The 19,001-nt window shown below is 45.4% G+C and overlaps 1 protein-coding gene across 1 annotated transcript in view; it reads left to right on the top strand.

Moving 5' to 3' along the window:
* LOC124256632 (cation-independent mannose-6-phosphate receptor-like) overlaps positions 1-19,001 on the top strand; it is a 68,810-nt gene that overhangs the window by 35,147 nt on the left and 14,662 nt on the right. The window contains exons 18-28 of the mRNA XM_046690608.1: positions 4,910-4,990; positions 5,545-5,764; positions 6,855-7,223; positions 7,871-7,937; positions 8,766-8,919; positions 9,826-9,964; positions 10,514-10,639; positions 11,401-11,660; positions 12,455-12,679; positions 14,937-15,086; positions 17,909-18,079. Of these exons, the coding sequence (XP_046546564.1) occupies positions 4,910-4,990; positions 5,545-5,764; positions 6,855-7,223; positions 7,871-7,937; positions 8,766-8,919; positions 9,826-9,964; positions 10,514-10,639; positions 11,401-11,660; positions 12,455-12,679; positions 14,937-15,086; positions 17,909-18,079 (1,962 nt within the window). The remainder of the gene's footprint in view (positions 1-4,909; positions 4,991-5,544; positions 5,765-6,854; positions 7,224-7,870; positions 7,938-8,765; positions 8,920-9,825; positions 9,965-10,513; positions 10,640-11,400; positions 11,661-12,454; positions 12,680-14,936; positions 15,087-17,908; positions 18,080-19,001) is intronic.

The following is a 19,001-nucleotide window of genomic DNA, read 5'->3' as shown; positions in this document are numbered from 1 at the left end:
CCTCGGGCTTAGGCCCGGGGACGAGTTCTACCACCTGAGGGGTGCTTGCCTTGAGCCTCGGCTCTGGCGACCCTCTGCTGGTAGCGCCTGTGTCTGGCCCGAGCCGGCTCCGGTTCAGCGCAGAGCGCATAAGCGCTTGTGGCTACGGGTCTCGTACTGTTGTCCATCAGCTCTGGCGGGGGTTACCCGCGCCCGGTGTTACCGGGTCGACTCGGGGCCTTCCGTTACTTCGGGGAATCCTGTTTCGGCAGGCTCTTCCCTGGGTCCTCGGCGACCTGGCTCATCCTCGAGCCTAGGGTCGGTCGGGCCAGGCGCCTCGGCTCTTATGGCTCCCCTATCCTTGTCCGTGGAGCCGACTTCCGTGCTTTCGGAGGTGACTCTTGACACCGAGAGTTCGCTTCCGGGGGGGCGGGAGGAGGAAGCCATGGATGAGGACGGGGGGCATGAGGCGTCGGGGGAAGGTTCCTTCGCTGGTCCGTCCCTGCGGCAAGTGAGGAGCGCGATTGCTTCCATTTTGCGCAGGTGGTCGTGCAGTCAGGCGACCCGACCCCGCTGGAGTTTCGTCTCCCTGGGAGGCGTTTGCTCCATGTCGGGTCGCCGAGGCCCACTTACGCATCTTACCTTCACTTATTAGTGAGGTTATTAACCCTCTCCTCTCAGGTGGCAGGTCACGCCGATCTCCCGAGCTGAACCGGCGCTACCTGATGGGAGAGGGGCTCTTTATGACCCCCGGTGGTAGATGAGTGCATTTATGCCTCAAGTAAGCCTGGGGGTTATCTGGCCATAGCCAGGCTTCGGCTCGTCGGTCGGGCGCTTGCCTCCATTTACTTCCAACAACCAGGTGTTGAAATCAGTATATCGTTCCTTTGAAGAACAATACCGTAATGCAGTGCAACACCTTAAGGTTTCCGGTCCACTCAGCATACCTCTCGGGCGCTGCAGAGGAAGCTGGTGGACCAGGAGGGCGTGGACGACGCCGTCGTCGCGTTCACGCGAGAGCCAGATGATGACTGCAGTTATGGGCCTCCGTCAGTTGTGGCGCTAACCGTGAGCCAGATATTCACCGTGGGCTACATTCACTGGCTACTCAGCTGCTGCTGTCTCTGCCATTCAGGATTGGCTCAACCCTTTTCCTGGGGGCATTGACAGTGGTCAGGGGAGGCCGCGGAGGTGGTTAGCCAGTTTAAGGACTCAAAGCCCCTTACTAGAGCAACCCCTCACTTCTCGCCCGGCCTTGGGCCTTGCCTCAGCTTACCCTTCCTCTTCAGGAAAGGAAGCGCCTAAGTGGACGGCTCCACTTCAGGCACGTAGAGGCAAGGGCAAGGGTAGAGGTAGGGGCAAGGCTGCCTCCTCTCAGCAGCATTTTCAGAGGAAGGGGAAGTCGGGCCCCGCTTCCCAGTAAGCATTCCTCCGAGCCCTTGTTGGTCCCGGCACAAGCAGTTGTTACACTGCCCGGCTGCCGGGATTCACTGCCTCTTACCCGGACGCCCCTGTCGGGCGCCGCTACCTGTCTTCTCTTCGGGAATGGGAGAAAGTCACTTCAAATCCCTGGGTCCTGTCCACACTCAGGGATGGTCATATGCCACAGTGGAAGCGAGGCCCTCCTCCTTTCTCCGGGATTCGTTGCACACCAGTGCGGAACTCTCGGAGAAGGCAGATATTCTCCGTGCGAGGTCCAGTCATTGCTGGACAAGGCAGCCATCTCCGGTGGTTCCACGGGCCAGGAAAATCAAGGGGTTTACTCAACCTATTTCCTGGTAAACCAAGAAGGACGGAGGGTTCAGGCCCATTCTCAATTTAAAGGGTCTGAACAACTTGCTAGAGGTACCGCCCTTCAAGATGGAGACACTGGGCGCTCAGTGATCTCATCTGTGGAGGCAGGGGATTGGCTTACGCCAATCGACCTCAAGGACGCGCGTACCTTCATGTACCAATGCACCCCGAAGTTCAGGAAAAACCTCCGGTTTTCCTTCGACGGAGGTGCTATCAGTTTCGCGGTGCTCCCCTTCGCATCTCCACGGCGCCAAGGTGTTCACAAAGCTAATGTTAGTGTTAGCTCAAAGTCGCCAGGGCACAGGGCAACTTTTGTTACCCGTACCTGGACGACTGGCTTGTCAGAGCTTTCCACTTCACTTGAGTCGGGACTCCACACAGACAGTGATGGATATTCTCACCAGGTTGGGTTGGGTCATCAGCCTCAAGAAATCCGAGCTGGTTCCATCCCAGGATCGGGTTTTCTTGGGCGAGATTCGAGACACAGCAGGGCTTAGTCTCTCTGTCTCAAGACCACATTTCCAAAATCCAAAGGGTTGTTTTACAATTCCTTCAGTCCCCAGGGCCTCAGCTCGCACATGGCTTCAGTTGCTAGGCAACATGGCGGCGACGGTGGACGTAGTTTGGCGGCTTGGCGCCTGAGGATGCGACCAGTTCAGCAAGCGTTAGCACAGCTGTGGTCACACTCGGGGAGTTACGGAGACAATTCTCCTAACCCAGAGTGGCTTCTCCCTCACCTGAGGTGGTGGACCGGCACGGGAATCTAGCCAGGGGTATCCCACTGGAGACCCGGTGCCTACACCACAATTCAGACGGACGCCTCCCTCACAGGGGACTCATTCGGGTTATCTCCCAGTTGTTCGGTGCGTTCCAGGTGGATTCCGACTAACTTACATGTATGAGGATAGATGGGCCTGTTATGGGTGGCTTGGTGTGGAAACAGAGGGATACTTGATCCCTTTTTTCGGACTGTAGTGAGGATAGAAGTTTTGGAGTTTTACAGTCTCAGTTAGAAGAAGTTTTGGGCCTAGCCGCGTCTACATCCGAGGCTACTCCACAGCTATTTCAGCTTTCCACATTCCTACCGAGGGTGCCCTTTTAGGACAACACCCTCTGGTCCAGCGTTTCTTAGCAGGTGTGGACAGAGTGCGCCATGGGATCTGTCCATCGTTTTACATTGGCTATCTAGTCCTTTCTTCTACGATATGTCGGGATTGTCGCTTCAACTGTTAAGTTGGAAAGCGGCATTTTGGTGGCCATTACTTCAGGTAGATGGGTTGGGGACATTCATGCTATGTCCTCAGACCCGAGCTTACCGTTTTCACAAGGATAGGGTAAGTATTCGATTACCTGATTCCTACCGCTCAAAAAAATCGATAAAAGCGTTTCATGTCACCGCTCCTATTGATTTGCCTGCCTTTACGCTTCCTGCTTCGTCTGGTAGAAAACGCAGAGTACATGTGTTGGATGTCACGCCAAGACACTTAAGGCGTATGTCAAGAGAACAACGTCCATCCATAAAGAGAAGCAGTTATTCTGCTGTTACGGGGGCGGTAAAGTAGATCACCCGGCTACAACACAAACCTTATCGAGGTGGATTGTGTCGGCTATTTGTATTGGTTACATACACAAGGGTATGACTCCCCAGAGGGTTTAAAGGCTCATTCGGTTTGAGCAGTTGCCACGCCTAAAGCGTATGCTGCTGCTCTGCCCATTGAGGAGATCTGCTCCGCGGCTATTTGGAGCCGACTGAGTACGCTCATTCGCCATTATCAGCTGGACAAACATTCGCGTGAGCGTGCTCCTCGGTTTGGCCAGACGGTTCCCCACAGTGGACAGAGTAACGCCTCAGGCCAAGTGAGCCTTGTCGCTGATTTACTCCAGTGTTTTACACTGGTGTCGGGTCTATACTTCCCTATTTTGCACTGATGAAGGTATATGGTGGCGTTTTTATTTCCGTTCTTTTGGTATCGGTGCCTTTGGCTTATATTTTCCATTTTTCCCCGGCTAGTGGTGTGCTATGGACAGTAGTTCGCTTTGGCGAGTCCCTAGTTTTACTCTCTCCCCACCAATCAGGCTGGGAGGTGGAGTTTTATCTTGGGGGTGTGTACCGATTGACCAATGGGCACAAAGCTTTGACCTCCCAGGGTCCTTGCCTTTAGTCAGCCCCGCCTTGATTGACATTGGCGGCCACGTGACTGGGTAAGTGTGATTTCTATTTCCATATCGGCTGTAGTTACTGGCGATCGACCAGTGTGTCAGACAGAATGCCACTCCCCGGATTTCTGGTCTTTGGGAGTCTGTTTTATGCTTATAAGTACCCCAAGGAGGACTTCTTCTGAAAGAATTATACAAACCTGTAGAGATTATGAATTCTTTGAAGAAAGTCCTCCTTGAGTACGGCCACTATATCCCCTCATTCTGTCTGATCCGTTCAGCATGAAAAGTGAGGTGCGCGAGGTTGTCGGCTAGAGTTACCTGCTCTTGCCGGTAGGGCTTGGGGGGCCCTGTAGGGTGGTCTCATAACATAGAACGTGTTTTTAAGTTTTGTAAATATTTTTATTGAAATATAGTTACAACTGTTGTAGGTTTTAAAATGGACATTTTAATGCTTATAAGTACCCCAAGGAGGACTTTCTTCAAAGAATTCATAACCTCTACAGGTTTGTATAAGTTGTTTGGGCTTTTTTATTGTAAAAATGTAGCTGATTTAAAAATTCAGCTGTTTCAAATTGTCAAACTCAGTTTGAAATTTGAGTGAAAACTTAAGTTTGTTTCGAGAAATTGGGGGCCAGGGCTGGTAACTTAAAATGTTATCAGCCCAAAATGGATTTAACCACACCAGACACCAAGATACGGTGAATTTACACAGATTTTACCAGACCATCGGGCTGGCTAGCTGTAACTTTAGACCGTCCGTCAGAAATCTAGCCCGTCTCGGGTGGTCGGACGGGCCTTACTTCATACACTGATTTATGACAGAAACTGAGTTCAAATAATGTGTTACCATGGTTACTGTTACTTGTAACTATCATCATACCAGAGTAATCTTGTAACAGTGGGAGAAACTTTACTCAGTGTTTGAGAAATTATGTGTTACCATGGTTACTGTTATTCCTAAATTTCTTCATTCCAGAGTGATCCGGTATTCATGGGAGAAACTGAGACCTGTGAATATTTGTTTGAATGGAACACACCCAGTGCCTGTCCCCAGCATGTGAGCATCTATCATCCTCAGCAACCTGTCTTTAACTACAGTTATTTCCATATATCCTATTTCTTGTATACTCCTAAGGGAGCTGAGAAGATAGTTGTAAGTCGACTGATCAGTTGACCATGTTGACGGGAGTACAAATACAAGTAAACAAATGTACATGGTATTATGGTTGCTGTTGTGACTCATTATCATTAACAATGGATATTTATATAGCGCACATAACCATGTTTAATGAAAATATCAGTGAAAATAATATCTGATCTAAACACTGTTTGGAATTGAGGGGCGTCATGTGGTCCTTTCAACTTATTCTCATCGTTTTCGAATTTTGGGATCTCAGTTGTTCACTTCAAGAGTGGGTAATATGAAGGACCCTTGTTAGTTATTCTTCATTGTGAACACTGTTTGGTATTGTATTAGCTTACTGAGGTGGAAAAGCTCTACAAATTCACAAGGATTCTTGGCTCCTATCGACGACTCAGATAAGCCTACTACTCATCCTCTGTGTCCACAAAATGACAGTGAGTTTAGTATCTGAACTGCTTCTCTTACAGAAAATAACTGGCAAGGACTGCAAGGTCACTGACCCGGTGTACAACTATCAGTTCGACCTTTCACGTCTGCACAAAACAAGTGAGGATTACAAGGTGAAGGCCGGGGAGTACACCTACCTGATCAACGTGTGTGGTCAGCTGACGGCCGGCACGGGGGCATGTGCTGGTGTGGGAGCGTGTCAGACCAAGGATTCTGATAAGTCCTTCATGATCAATGCAGGTAATGAAGGGCAGTTATTTCATTGTATTTTGGACATGGGTATCCATGTTGTCATGTTTGCTTTTGTCTGTTGTTTAATGCCACACTCAGCAATATTCAGTTATGTGATGGCAGTCTGTAAATAATCAAATATGGACCAGACAATCCTGTGATTGACTTCATCACCATCAGTCTACACAGTTGGAATGTGGAGACATGCACAGCGGTGTCAGCGAGCCTGACCACCCCATCCCGTTAGTTGTATTTTTTACGACAATCTTGGGTTGTTGAAGATCAATTCTAACACCAGATCTTCTTGGGGTCTAAGTTGTCTGAATTTGAGGAACAGACCCAAAAATATTTTCATCTTAACGCAAACAAAGAAGTATTCCTGAATTACTGCAGGATTTTTGGATATTGTGATTTTGTGTATATTATCTTTCCTGGTTTCAATAAATACTTCATATACAACACCTCAATTACATCACAAATCCTGGACTTTGGGTATCATCACATAGTAGATTTTCAACAGAAGGCCTCTTCACTGTTGACTAGTCACAACTAGTTGAGACACTAATAGTATCCTCCTCCCCAATCCTCAATCCATGAGAAGGGGGAGACCTTCCTTTTTTCTGTGTGCTGCTGTCATCCTAAATTTTTGTAGTTGTCATTGAACTTATTCATAGTCGTCATGATGGATTGAATTGTACATTCAGTGAAAGGTATTCAAGTAAGACTACATAGTTTCTATCTTGTGATACAGTTCATCACTTATTTTCAGATTATCCTAGGCTCCTTGCTCCCAGCAATAATATGTTGTAGGACTAGCCCTTCAGTGAGTGACTGAGTATGGTCTTATGGCAATTTTAGCAAATATTCCAGCAATATCACAGCGGGAGACACCAGAAAAAGGCTTAAACATTGTACCCATATGGGGAATCGAACCGAGGTCTTCAGCGTGACGAGCGAATGCTTTAACCACTAGGCTACCCTACCATCCCCCGGCCCTTCAGCATGTTCAGCTGAGGAAAATATTCTTTCTCAAACCGAACTCAAACTAACATCTGTGTCATTAACAGTTACTTCTAAGCCTTTTCTGTTTTTATTCCAGGAAAAGCCAATAGTGACATTATATACAACGCAGGGGAGCTGTCTCTCCGCTACACAGATGGCAAGGCCAACTGTCACCAGAAGTACAACCGTACAACTATCATCACCTTCACCTGCGATCACACTATAGATGGGAAGAAGGGACCGAGGTATCTGCATGAAGATGCTGACTGTACCTACCAGTTTGAGTGGCCGACTAGCTACGCTTGCTCCCCTCACAAGGTGTCCGACTGTACAGCAACAGATCCCGACGGAAACGTTTACGATTTGTCGTCTCTGACCCGACCCAATGATAACTACATTGTGGATAAATCCTACAAGCAGTTGAAGTTTATACTCAATGTATGCCAGACATTGGTTTACAAGAAAGGTATGTGTTGCTTTGGGATTGAGGGATAGAATAATTCCCAGGTAGCCCATGTTATTGGCTTTGGGCAGCTATTTGCCAGATGGTCAGAATCAGCGACTGGGTTCACATTTGCTGGTGGGGATTCGAAGGGTGAAATAAAAAAAATTGAACCTGATTCTTTAAGGATCCTGGCCAAGATTTTCGAAGCTCTCTTAGAGCTAAGATAGTAGTAAGTTAATGTTAATGTATGGCACTTTACACTAGGAGAGCTTCGAAAATCTAGGTCCTGAGTGTCACTTTTGTTGGCATTAATGTGTAACCTGGCTGATTATGTCCCGGATGTTGTGAGTAGACCCTCATACTGTCAACCACTGGCTCACTGATCAAGACAGTTCTGTGATCTCGATGTTATGTTGTTGTAATAGGTGGATAAATTCTAGTCAACTCTCGTGATGCACAAGCTGAATAATGTTTCACCTCTGTCAGTTAAGTTTTCAGTGCATAGTAAGTCATGTTCATTGTTTGTGAAGCATTAGATTGAAAATGTATAAACATATAACACATTAAGATGGCTAAAAAGTTGCATCATTTCTATGCATTTTGACATCAACATAAGAAAACTGTGTTTCTTTATTGACAAGAGAATGATGAAATGTTTGTATGAGCAGATCAGACCTGCCCACCCAACTCTGCAGCATGTATGGTGAACTTAACCGAGACACAACAGGAGAAAAAGTGAGTTGTCTGTTCCTGGTTGATTTATCTCCACAGTATCATCTGTTACACACTACAAAACATTTGTCCTTTGTCACAAAATGATGACGAAAGAGCTGCCATGCCTTCTTTCCAAAACCTTACGATAATATATCCAATTCCTTGTGCTTCTAGTAATCATTATAACAGACAGGGAGTTATCAGAGAACATTGTGCTAGTAGCAGGAGGCAGAACGTTATCCCAATGACTTCAAAAGCAACATTTGATAGTGGGATCAGTCAACTAACATGGATGTTGTGGTCAAGTGAATGATTTTCTTGATTGTAAGCATTCACCATCCCAGTGCTTCAAGCTTGGTGCATTTTTGTTATATTTTAATGTGGAAGTATTTCACTGAAGGTCATTTTCCAAGCCAAAAATGAAATACTCAACTTGGGTCATAGACTTTCATAGATTCTCATTTGAGCTTCTGAAAATCTCACACAGTTTAGCCATATTTGTGTAACTGATGATAACACTGTATCGCATGTTCAAAACGTTCAAGTGGAAGAAACAAAAGAGGCTTTTTGTCAACCATTTGAACATGTCTGACAGCATTTTTACTAGTTTTACAAAGTTTGCAATAAATTTAAGAGTTCATGTTTCAAGTGGTCCCAAAGGTTAAAGTATCTCCTCCTTGTCAGGCTGGAACTGTATGAACTCTATAACTATAACATTATATCAAGCCATATCATGAAGGTGGACTCACAGTATGAGATTCACCATGGTGATGAGCCAGCACTTTTACCACTTGACTACCCCTACACCTGCAAAAGTACAGTTTCACTGACCAGTCCTGTGTCCATTAGGTTCCACAAGATCGGAGAGCTGACCGACAAGCCAGTGAAGTTCGACACTTTGTCCAAGACCCTCATCATCCAGTACGAAAATGGAGAGAAGTGTCCAGTGTCTAACCAGTCAGTGTCCACTATCATCATCCTCACCTGTGACCTCAATGCCTATGTGAGTATGGGGTGTATTGTCAAGATACCCGAATGTGAATGTAATTGTTTTCGTAGTTCAGTAATTGAGGGATCTTGACATGCTACCATCAGGAACCCCAAATGGAAGTAATTAACTGTTAGTCCAGAGATCAATTCTGTTTTGTCAGTTCATGATAGTCGATATGATAGCATTAGACAGTACTGAAAGTAATGCTGAGAGACAGGGTGGGGTTTTGTGGTCTTGTTCTGGCTCAGTAGGGTATTAACTATTTTCTATCTTTTGTAAAGAATTGTTAACCTCAGCTATGTAATAAACTCATGTCAAGATAATAGCAACAGTTGACTGTGGTATGAGGTAACTAACTTTGATCTTGTGGTCAGGTGGGTCACTTGCTTGATTGTGTGCAAATCCTTCCCAGATGGAGGGAATGTAATATCTACCACTCATGTGTCAGGCCACTATGGTATGGTTATGTTGTACATTGCTATGTGCGGAGAGCGGAAGGTTGCGGGTTCAATCCCCGACCGCGTCATACCAATGGACGTTAAAGTATGGTACCTGTTGGTCCCTGCCTGGCGCTCGGCATTAATGGGTACAACAAGGACTGGTCGGCTCGGAGTCAGTATAATGTGTCTTCAGTGGGGTTCATGCTTCACTGCGGCTTGGTATCTCAGTGGGCTAGCACTATAAAACCAGCTTAAGTCTGGGCTAGTACAAGCAGTCGCACATACACATACACACGCATGCACGTCGTCATATGAGCGAAATATTCTCAAGCACGACGTTGAACCCAATTTCACATCACATCACATTGCTATGTGAGTGAGTGAGTGATTATGGTTTTACACCGCTTTTTCAGTTTCATGTATGCACCCTTCACCCCTATCTGTTGATCTTGTGTTCCATGAAACCTTTTTCCTTCAGGACTCGGAGCCCTCCGATCACTTCCTGGCCAACCTGTGTCAGCATCGGTTTGTGTGGAAGGCCCGTGCAGCATGCTCAGTGGAGGCGAGGGAAAAGAGTGCCAAGGGAGGCAACTGCACTGCCATAAACCCAGACTCTGGTCAGTCAGTCTTATCTGTCACTAGCAGCCTTGGGAACCAATGCTAGGAAATGATCTGCATTCTCCACTTTGTCTGTGCCAGTCAATCCAACATCAATGATTTTGTGATCCACATTGTCTTAATTTCATGCCAGGGGCTCTTTAAAAACGGGTTATGCAGTTGGTCAACTTTAAACATAAATTTAAAGTGGAAAAATATAGCTGTAAAGAACGTGTATTCCTCCAAATTTAAAGATATATGTTCAAAGCATTGTTCTTGCAGTAAATGATGCTTCAAGATATCAAGGAGTTTACAATGAGTCATCTCTCATCTGATGAGAAAAAATGGCTTGGGTCCCATTAATGGTTAAAGCGTCCGCTCCTCTGATTCCCCACATGGGTACAATGTGTGAAGCCCATTTCTGGTGTCCCCCGCTGTGATATTGCTGGAATATTGCTAAAAGTGGCGTAAAAATAAACTCACTCACTTTTCCATTCATCTTTATTTGAGGTAGCTAAATTATTCAAAACTTGAGGCTAATGTTGAGCTTTTGGTTCTCCTTGTTTCAGGCTACACATTTGACTTGAGTGCTCTGAAGAAGTCCACAGGCTATCACTTCGATGACGGCAACAACCATGACTTCCGCATCAACGTGTGTGCTCCTGTGACTGGCAGTGGCTGTGACAGCAATGTTGGTGAGGATTCTTTCTTTCTGAGATGGAAACAACTTGTGCTGCATAAGTTGTTGAAGTTTGCGTTGTCTTCAGTTTGGTTGCATCTTCATGACTTTTGTGGGAGTTGCCTTGTGGGTAAAGTGTTGGCTTGTCACACTGGAGACAAGAGTCAGCTTGCATCAGGGAATCTTAAACCTTGTGATGATTGTTGCTGGCATACTTTGACAAAGACTGTCATCTGCAGGTGAAAACAGATACTGATCCCCCATAAGGTGTAGCATAGTGGACACAGTGTTCACTCATCACATTGAAGACCTGGGTTCGATTCTCGAAATGGGTACACTGTGTAGAGCCCATTCTGGTCTCCCCGGTCATATTGCTGCCATTTGCTGGAATAAAAAGTGGCATGAAACCATAGTCAGTCACTCACTGGACTACAATGTGTTAGATCCATTCTCCTTGTCATAGAGGCACCATAAGAGTTATGTCCCTTGGATACAAGGATCTACTGGTTGTGGATTTGAATCCCAGATCAACTCCAGTCAGAATCCTTGGCCTGTTAACACTACACCTGTTCTCATGTTTTACTTACAAATGATGTCACTTAGGCTGAGACTCCTTGACATTGCTGAGAAAGTACTGAAAACAACTCACTCACATTCACTCATTCACTCATCCACACATACTCACACTCACTCATCCATCCACACACACTCACTCACTCAACACACACTCACTCACTCACTCACTCACTCACTCACTCATATACTGGTTGGATTCAGGATCATGTCAGAAGGAGTTAGTGGGGGAGAAGCGGAACTTCAGTGCTGGTATTGCCAACAGCAACTTGCAGTTTAGAGGTGGCTTCTTGATGCTAAACTACTCCGGTGGTGCCCTCTGCCATGGCAATTACCAGCGCTCCACCATCATCAACTTCATCTGTGGCCATGGCAAGGGTGATGGATATCCAATACTGGTGGACGAGACAGATGATTGTGTGTATCACTTCAACTGGCACACAAACAGAGTCTGTGAAAAAGAGGTTGGTCCAACTTTCTAACAGTTTCCAAGGACTTTAACCAGTCTAAATAAACTTATGCTCAGTAGTATTCGTTACACAGCTATAATGAGTCTAACAAACCCTAGTAGAAGGTTGAGTCAGCTAAATATTTGAATTGACCAATCAGAACACAGCTTACCAAATCACGAAAGTGCACATACCGTTTGAACTTTTACCTCGAAAACGTTTGAACTCGAACAATTCAGAATGCTATTTTCCGCACGATCACTTCCAAGTGATAAACATGGAGGACGCCATTATTCACAACAGTGCGTAAACAGTTGCTGAAAATAGCGTTTTGTCAGTATTCCAGGATGTCATCTTGCGGAAATATAAGCTAATAGTAAGCATGTCATCAGAAACCCCTAAGCGTATATCAGATCAAGTATCTGTGGTTTTTGCAGATTTTCATTTGTTGAGAGATCAGTGTCAGCAACCAGGGAAGATAAAATCCATTTAGTAAGTCTCGCCAAACCGTGAATAGTAGCCGTTGCCTGATTGGTTAAATCCGTTCGTCCATCTCATGTTTGGTTGGACGGTCATAGGTCGCTTGAAGGTTAGCTGACATGACCTTCTACTGGAGTACTCAGTATAGCAATGTAACGAATAATACTGAGCCTAAGTTTTCTTAGACTAGGACTTTAACAGATATGGAACTGATATTCAGATGTCAAGTAATACAATTTTTCTCTGTGAGTATGCTGTGTAAACATGTGTTGCCACGAAAGAAACTAGTTTGTAGCACTAATATTGACCCTGCCAATTTCCACATTCAGGTAGAGTGCAGCGTGGAAACACAGGGCCCAAGTGGCAGTTACAAGGTCGACCTGTCTCCACTCATCAAGGCATCGGGACATCATGTCGCCATCACCATGATGCCAGGGGCAAACTCTGGCACCACCTACTACATCAACATCTGCCGACCGCTGAACCCCATACAGGGGAAACTGTGCCCACCAGGATCAGCCGCCTGTAGGGTAGAGGGAGATAAATCTCCTCTGGTATGTATGTGACTATCCACCTGTGTCCACTGTATGATAGTATCAGGTTAACGCTGAAGCTCTAGGTCTTCAGTTAACTGCCTGACAAAGGAGGCTAAAATGGATAGAATTTGTGTCCAAAAAGACAAAACAGTATCATAAATTTAATTGTAAGTTTACTTGAAACAACACAAAACGGGCTGTTGACCCAACAATGTTAGGTCATGGAACAAGATTTATGATGTCATTATGGACCGTCATTAGGTTGCCAGAACAACACAATACTGTGACATTATTTGACAAAGAACTGATACGGTTCATGATGATTCCATTCATTTTAGCTATAAAGGGAGATAAAACTCTTTGTGGTATGTATGTAACTGTGCCCACCTGTAAGATAAAACTCTATGTGGTATGTATGTAACTGTGCCCACCTGTAAGATAAAACTCTTTGTGGTGTGTATGTAACTGTGCCCGCCTGTAAGATAAAACTCATGTGGTGTGTATGTAACTGTGCCCACCTGTAAGATAAAACTCTTTGTGGTATGTATGTAACTGTGCCCGCCTGTAAGATAAAACTCAATGTAACTGTGCCCACCTGTAAGATAAAACTCTTTGTGGTATGTATGTAACTGTGCCCGCCTGTAAGATAAAACTCATGTGGTGTGTATGTAACTGTGCCCACCTGTAAGATAAAACTCATGTGGTGTGTATGTAACTGTGCCCATCTGTAAGATAAAACTCTGGTATGTATGCAACTGTGCCCACCTGTAAGATAACACTCCTGTGGTATGTATGTAACTGTGCCCACCTGTAAGATAACACTCCTGTGGTGTGTATGTAACTGTGCCCACCTGTAAGATAAAACTATGGTATGTATGTAACTGTGCCCATCTGTAAGATAAAACTCTGGTATGTATGTAACTGTGCCCATCTGTAAGATAAAACTCATGTATGTATGTAACTGTGCCCACCTGTAAGATAACACTCCTGTGGTGTGTATGTAACTGTGCCCACCTGTAAGATAAAACTCTGGTATGTATGTAACTGTGCCCACCTGTAAGATAAAACTCCTGGTATGTATGTAACTGTGCCCACCTGTAAGATAACACTCCTGTGGTATGTATGTAACTGTGCCCACCTGTAAGATAAAACTCCTGTGGTGTGTATGTAACTGTGCCCACCTGTAAGATAAAACTCTGGTATGTATGCAACTGTGCCCACCTGTAAGATAACACTCCTGTGGTGTGTATGTAACTGTGCCCACCTGTAAGATAAAACTCTTGTGGTGTGTATGTAACTGTGCCCATCTGTAAGATAAAACTCTGGTATGTATGTAACTGTGCCCACCTGTAAGATAAAACTCCTGTGGTATGTATGTAACTGTGCCCATCTGTAAGATAAAACTCTGGTATGTATGTAACTGTGCCCACCTGTAAGATAAAACTCATTTGGTGTGTATGTAACTGTGCCCACCTGTAAGATAAAACTCTGGTATGTATGTAACTGTGCCCACCTGTAAGATAAAACTCATGTGGTATGTATGTAACTGTGCCCATCTGTAAGATAAAACTCATGTGGTGTGTATGTAACTGTGCCCACCTGTAAGATAAAACTCTGGTATGTATGTAACTGTGCCCACCTGTAAGATAAAACTCCTGTGGTATGTATGTAACTGTGCCCATCTGTAAGATAAAACTCCTGTGGTGTGTATGTAACTGTGCCCACCTGTAAGATAAAACTCTGGTATGTATGTAACTGTGCCCATCTGTAAGATAAAACTCTGGTATGTATGTAACTGTGCCCATCTGTAAGATAAAACTCTGGTATGTATGTAACTGTGCCCATCTGTAAGATAAAACTCTGGTATGTATGTAACTGTGCCCATCTGTAAGATAAAACTCATGTGGTGTGTATGTAACTGTGCCCACCTGTAAGATAAAACTCTGGTATGTATGTAACTGTGCCCATCTGTAAGATAAAACTCTGGTATGTATGTAACTGTGCCCATCTGTAAGATAAAACTCTGGTATGTATGTAACTGTATCCACCTGTAAGATAAAATTCTTTGTTGTATGTATGTAACTGTGCCCAAAGATAAAACACAGCTTCGCTTAGTTCATTTGACATAGTATGGAGAATGCATTTTCCAAGAAATGACTATTTCTATGAACATGATGTACAGCTCCACCTTTTACTGCTTGTGTGTTTATTTTCTGTGTGTATTCACGTGAATAGATCAAGCATCCGATGGTCCTAATTCACTGTGGTGTTTCAGAGTTTGGGTCACCTGGCTAAAGGCCCGTATGTGGACTCCGTGAATGGAAAGGTGACCTTGGCATATGTGAATGGCAGCAAGTGCACAAAGGACCCCAGTAGGAACATCACAACCCATATCATCTTCACCTGTAAAGCCGGCACGTCACGTGTGAGTTTAATTCATTCTTTTCCTACCCCAAGTGAAGTCGAACAATATAATGGCGACATAACAGTTGGGAGTACCAGCAAGTTGGCTTCATCATTCAAAAGACATTTTAAGTATCTTTAGCTAACACAGTTTAATGAGTTTTGAACAGCATCAATTAAGTCAAGACCAAATAATGTAACCACATCCTTAGGCATCACAATCTGTGTGCAGGTGTGACACCATTGGTCACATTAAACTAGTTTGCTACTCACTTTGACTAGTGGATAATTGTGTAACATCTTCATTTTGAACTAGTCTCTCTGGATACTCAGCAGTCTGAGACTGAAGGTCTCTTGACACTGTTGAAACCTGCCCCATTGACGTAAACACTATTGTAACCTGCCCCACTGACGTCAACACTATTGTAACCTGCCCCACTGACGTCAACACTATTGTAACCTGCCCCACTGATGTCAACACTGTTGTAACCTGCCCCACTGACGTCAACACTGTTGTAACCTGCCCCACTGATGTCATGACCATTCTAACCTGCCCCACTGACGTCAACACTATTGTAACCTGCCCCACTGATGTCAACACTGTAACCTGCCCCACTGACGTCAACACTATTTGTAACCTGCCCCACTGATGTCACTAACTTGACCATTCTAACCTGCCCCACTGACGTCAACACTGTTGTAACCTGCCCCACTGATGTCATGACCATTCTAACCTGCCCCACTGACGTCAACACTATTGTAACCTGCCCCACTGATGTCAACACTATTGTAACCTGCCCCACTGACGTCAACACTGTTGTAACCTGCCCCACTGATGTCAACACTGTTGTAACCTGCCCCACTGATGTCAACACTATTGTAACCTGCCCCACTGATGTCAACACTGTTGTAACCTGCCTGCACTGATGTCATGACCATTCTAACCTGCCCCACTGGTCAACACTATTGTAACCGTCAACACTGTTGTAACCTAACCCCCACTGGCGTCAACACTATTGTAACCTGCCCCACTGATGTCATGACCATTCTAACCTGCCCCACTGATGTCAACACTATTGTAACCTGCCCCACTGATGTCAACACTGTTGTAACCTGCCCCACTGATGTCAACACTGTTGTAACCTGCCCCACTGATGTCAACCTGCCCACGCACTGCACTACTTGTAACCTGCCCCACTGACATGTCAACACTGTTGTGTAACCTGCCCCACTGCCCCACTATTGTAATGTCAACACTGTTGTAACCTGCCCCTGCTGACTGCGTCAACACTATTGTAACCTGCCCCCCACTGATGTCATGACCATTCTAACCTGCCCCACTGATGTCAACACTATTGTAACCTGCCCCACTGACGTCAACACTGTTGTAACCTGCCCCACTGATGTCAACACTATTGTAACCTGCCCCACTGATGTCAACACTGTTGTAACCTCAACACTATTGTAACCTGCCCCACTGATGTCATGACCACTCTTGTAACCTGCCCCCTGCCCCACTGACGTCAACACTAACCTTTGTAACCTGCCCCACTGATGTCAACACTATTGTAACCTGCCCCACTGATGTCAACACTGTTGTAACCTGCCCCACTGATGTCAACACTGTTGTAACCTGCCCCACTGATGTCAACACTATTGTAACCTGTCCCACTGATATCAACACTATTGTAACCTGCCCCACTGATGTCAACACTATTGTAACCTATTGTTACCTGCCCCACTGATGTCAACACTGTTGTAACCTGCCCCACTGATGTCAACACTATTGTAACCTGCCCCACTGATGTCAACACTGTTGTAACCTGCCCCACTGATGTCAACACTGTTGTAACCTGCCCCACTGATGTCAACACTATTGTAACCTGCCCCACTGATGTCAACACTATTGTAACCTGCCCCACTGATGTCAACACTATTGTAACCTATTGTTACCTGCCCCACTGATGTCAACTGACTGACTGACTGACTGAGTTTAGTTTTACGCCGCTTTTAGCAATATTCCAGCAATATCACTATTGGCTGGCCAACACACCAGAAATGGGCTTCAACACATTGTGCCCATGTGGGGAATCGAACCCGGATCCTCGGCGTGACGAGCCAACGCTTTAACCACTAGGCTACCCCACCGCCCCACACTGATGTCAACACTGTTGTAACCTGCCCCACTGACGTCAACACTATTGTTACCTGCCCAACTGATGTCAACACTGTTGTAACCTGCCCCACTGATGTCAACACTGTTGTAACCTGCCCCACCGATGTCAACACTGTTGTAACCTGCCCCACCGATGTCAACACTGTTGTAACCTGCCCCACTGACGTCAACACTATTGTAACCTGCCCCACTGATGTCAACACTGTTGTAACCTGCCCCACTGATGTCAACACTATTGTAACCTGCCCCACCGATGTCAACACTATTGTAACCTGCCCCACTGATGTCATCACTGTTGTAACCTGCCCCACTGATGTCAACACTATTGTAACCTGCCCCACTGACGCCAACACTATTGTAACCTGCCCCACTGACGTCAACACTATTGTAACCTGCCCCACTCATGTCATGACCATTCTAACCTGCCCCACTGATGTCAACACTGTTGTAACCTGCCCAACTGATGTCAACACTGTTGTAACCTGCCCCACCGATGTCAACACTGTTGTAACCTGCCCCACTGATGTCAACACTTTTGTAACCTGTCCCACTGATATCAACACTATTGTAACCTGCCCCACTGATGTCAACACTATTGTAACCTGCCCCACTGATGTCAACACTATTGTAACCTACCCCATTGATGTCAACACTTTTGTCGCTTCCAGGGAGAGCCCAAGTTTGAGTTGGTCGCCGATGACTGCGACTACGTGTTTATGTGGTATACCAACCTGGCCTGTCAGGATAACCAGGTCAGCACGGAGACATCGACATGCACGTACAACGACCCCAGCACCGGACAGCACTACGACATCAGTGCCCTCAGCACCCCAGTTCCGGTGAGATAACCATATTCACTCCATATGCACCGTGTGCTCTCACTTAAAAAACTGAAGGTTGAACACTTTAGCAGATATTGTCAGTACATTGTCAGAATGTACTGTCTATCATGAAGTATCACATGGCTTCAATGTTGATGTAGACACTACATTAAGATGACATAGCTTCTGTATAAAAGCATTACACCAGCTGTTTGAGAAATACAAAGTTCACTTCACATTCCAGTGGTATGAGGTTGCTGGGTCCTTGTGTGGGATTCAAACCTTTTGCTGAGCATTGATGCTGGGTTTCAATGAAGTACAGATGTTTGGTCAGTCAGCACTATGCCTATTTTAAACAAGCTTTCCTGTGCTGTACAGGTCAACTACTTGTGACAGTTACGCTATCTGTGTGGTGGATCAGGGTAAGAATTAGTTCCACAGTAGCCTATGCTGACTGGAACTGGCGACCAAATGGATTGTGTGGCCTGGTTTAGTTACTTACATTGTGTCTCATCATATGTCAGTGGCTAGACAGTTTCTCACATCATCGGTCACTGGACTATGGTTCAGACTTACATTTATTTCATATATTTATAGGCTGCATTGTGAAGTATAGTGTAAAACAACGAACATACTTCAAGATTATAAGTCTTCATGTAAATGAATTACTGATGCTGCACACAAGTGATATGGAGTATTCCTGCCTGGTTGGTTGGTTTGTTGTTTAATGCCGCACTCAGCAATATCCCAGCTAAATGACAGCTGTCTGTAAATAATCCAGTCTGGACCAGACAATTCAGTGATCAACATCAAAGCATTGATCTTCGACAATTGGGATACAATGACATGTGTCAACCAAGTCAGCGAGTCTGATCACCCGATCCTGTTAGTTGCCTCTTACGACAAGCATGGGTTGCTGAAAACCAGTTCTAACCCGGAT

Source organism: Haliotis rubra, unplaced genomic scaffold (genome assembly GCF_003918875.1).
Source record: "Haliotis rubra isolate DU_JTF1 unplaced genomic scaffold, ASM391887v1 Scf632, whole genome shotgun sequence".
NCBI lineage: Eukaryota > Metazoa > Mollusca > Gastropoda > Lepetellida > Haliotidae > Haliotis > Haliotis rubra.
This window is presented reverse-complemented; position numbering and strand designations above follow the sequence as displayed.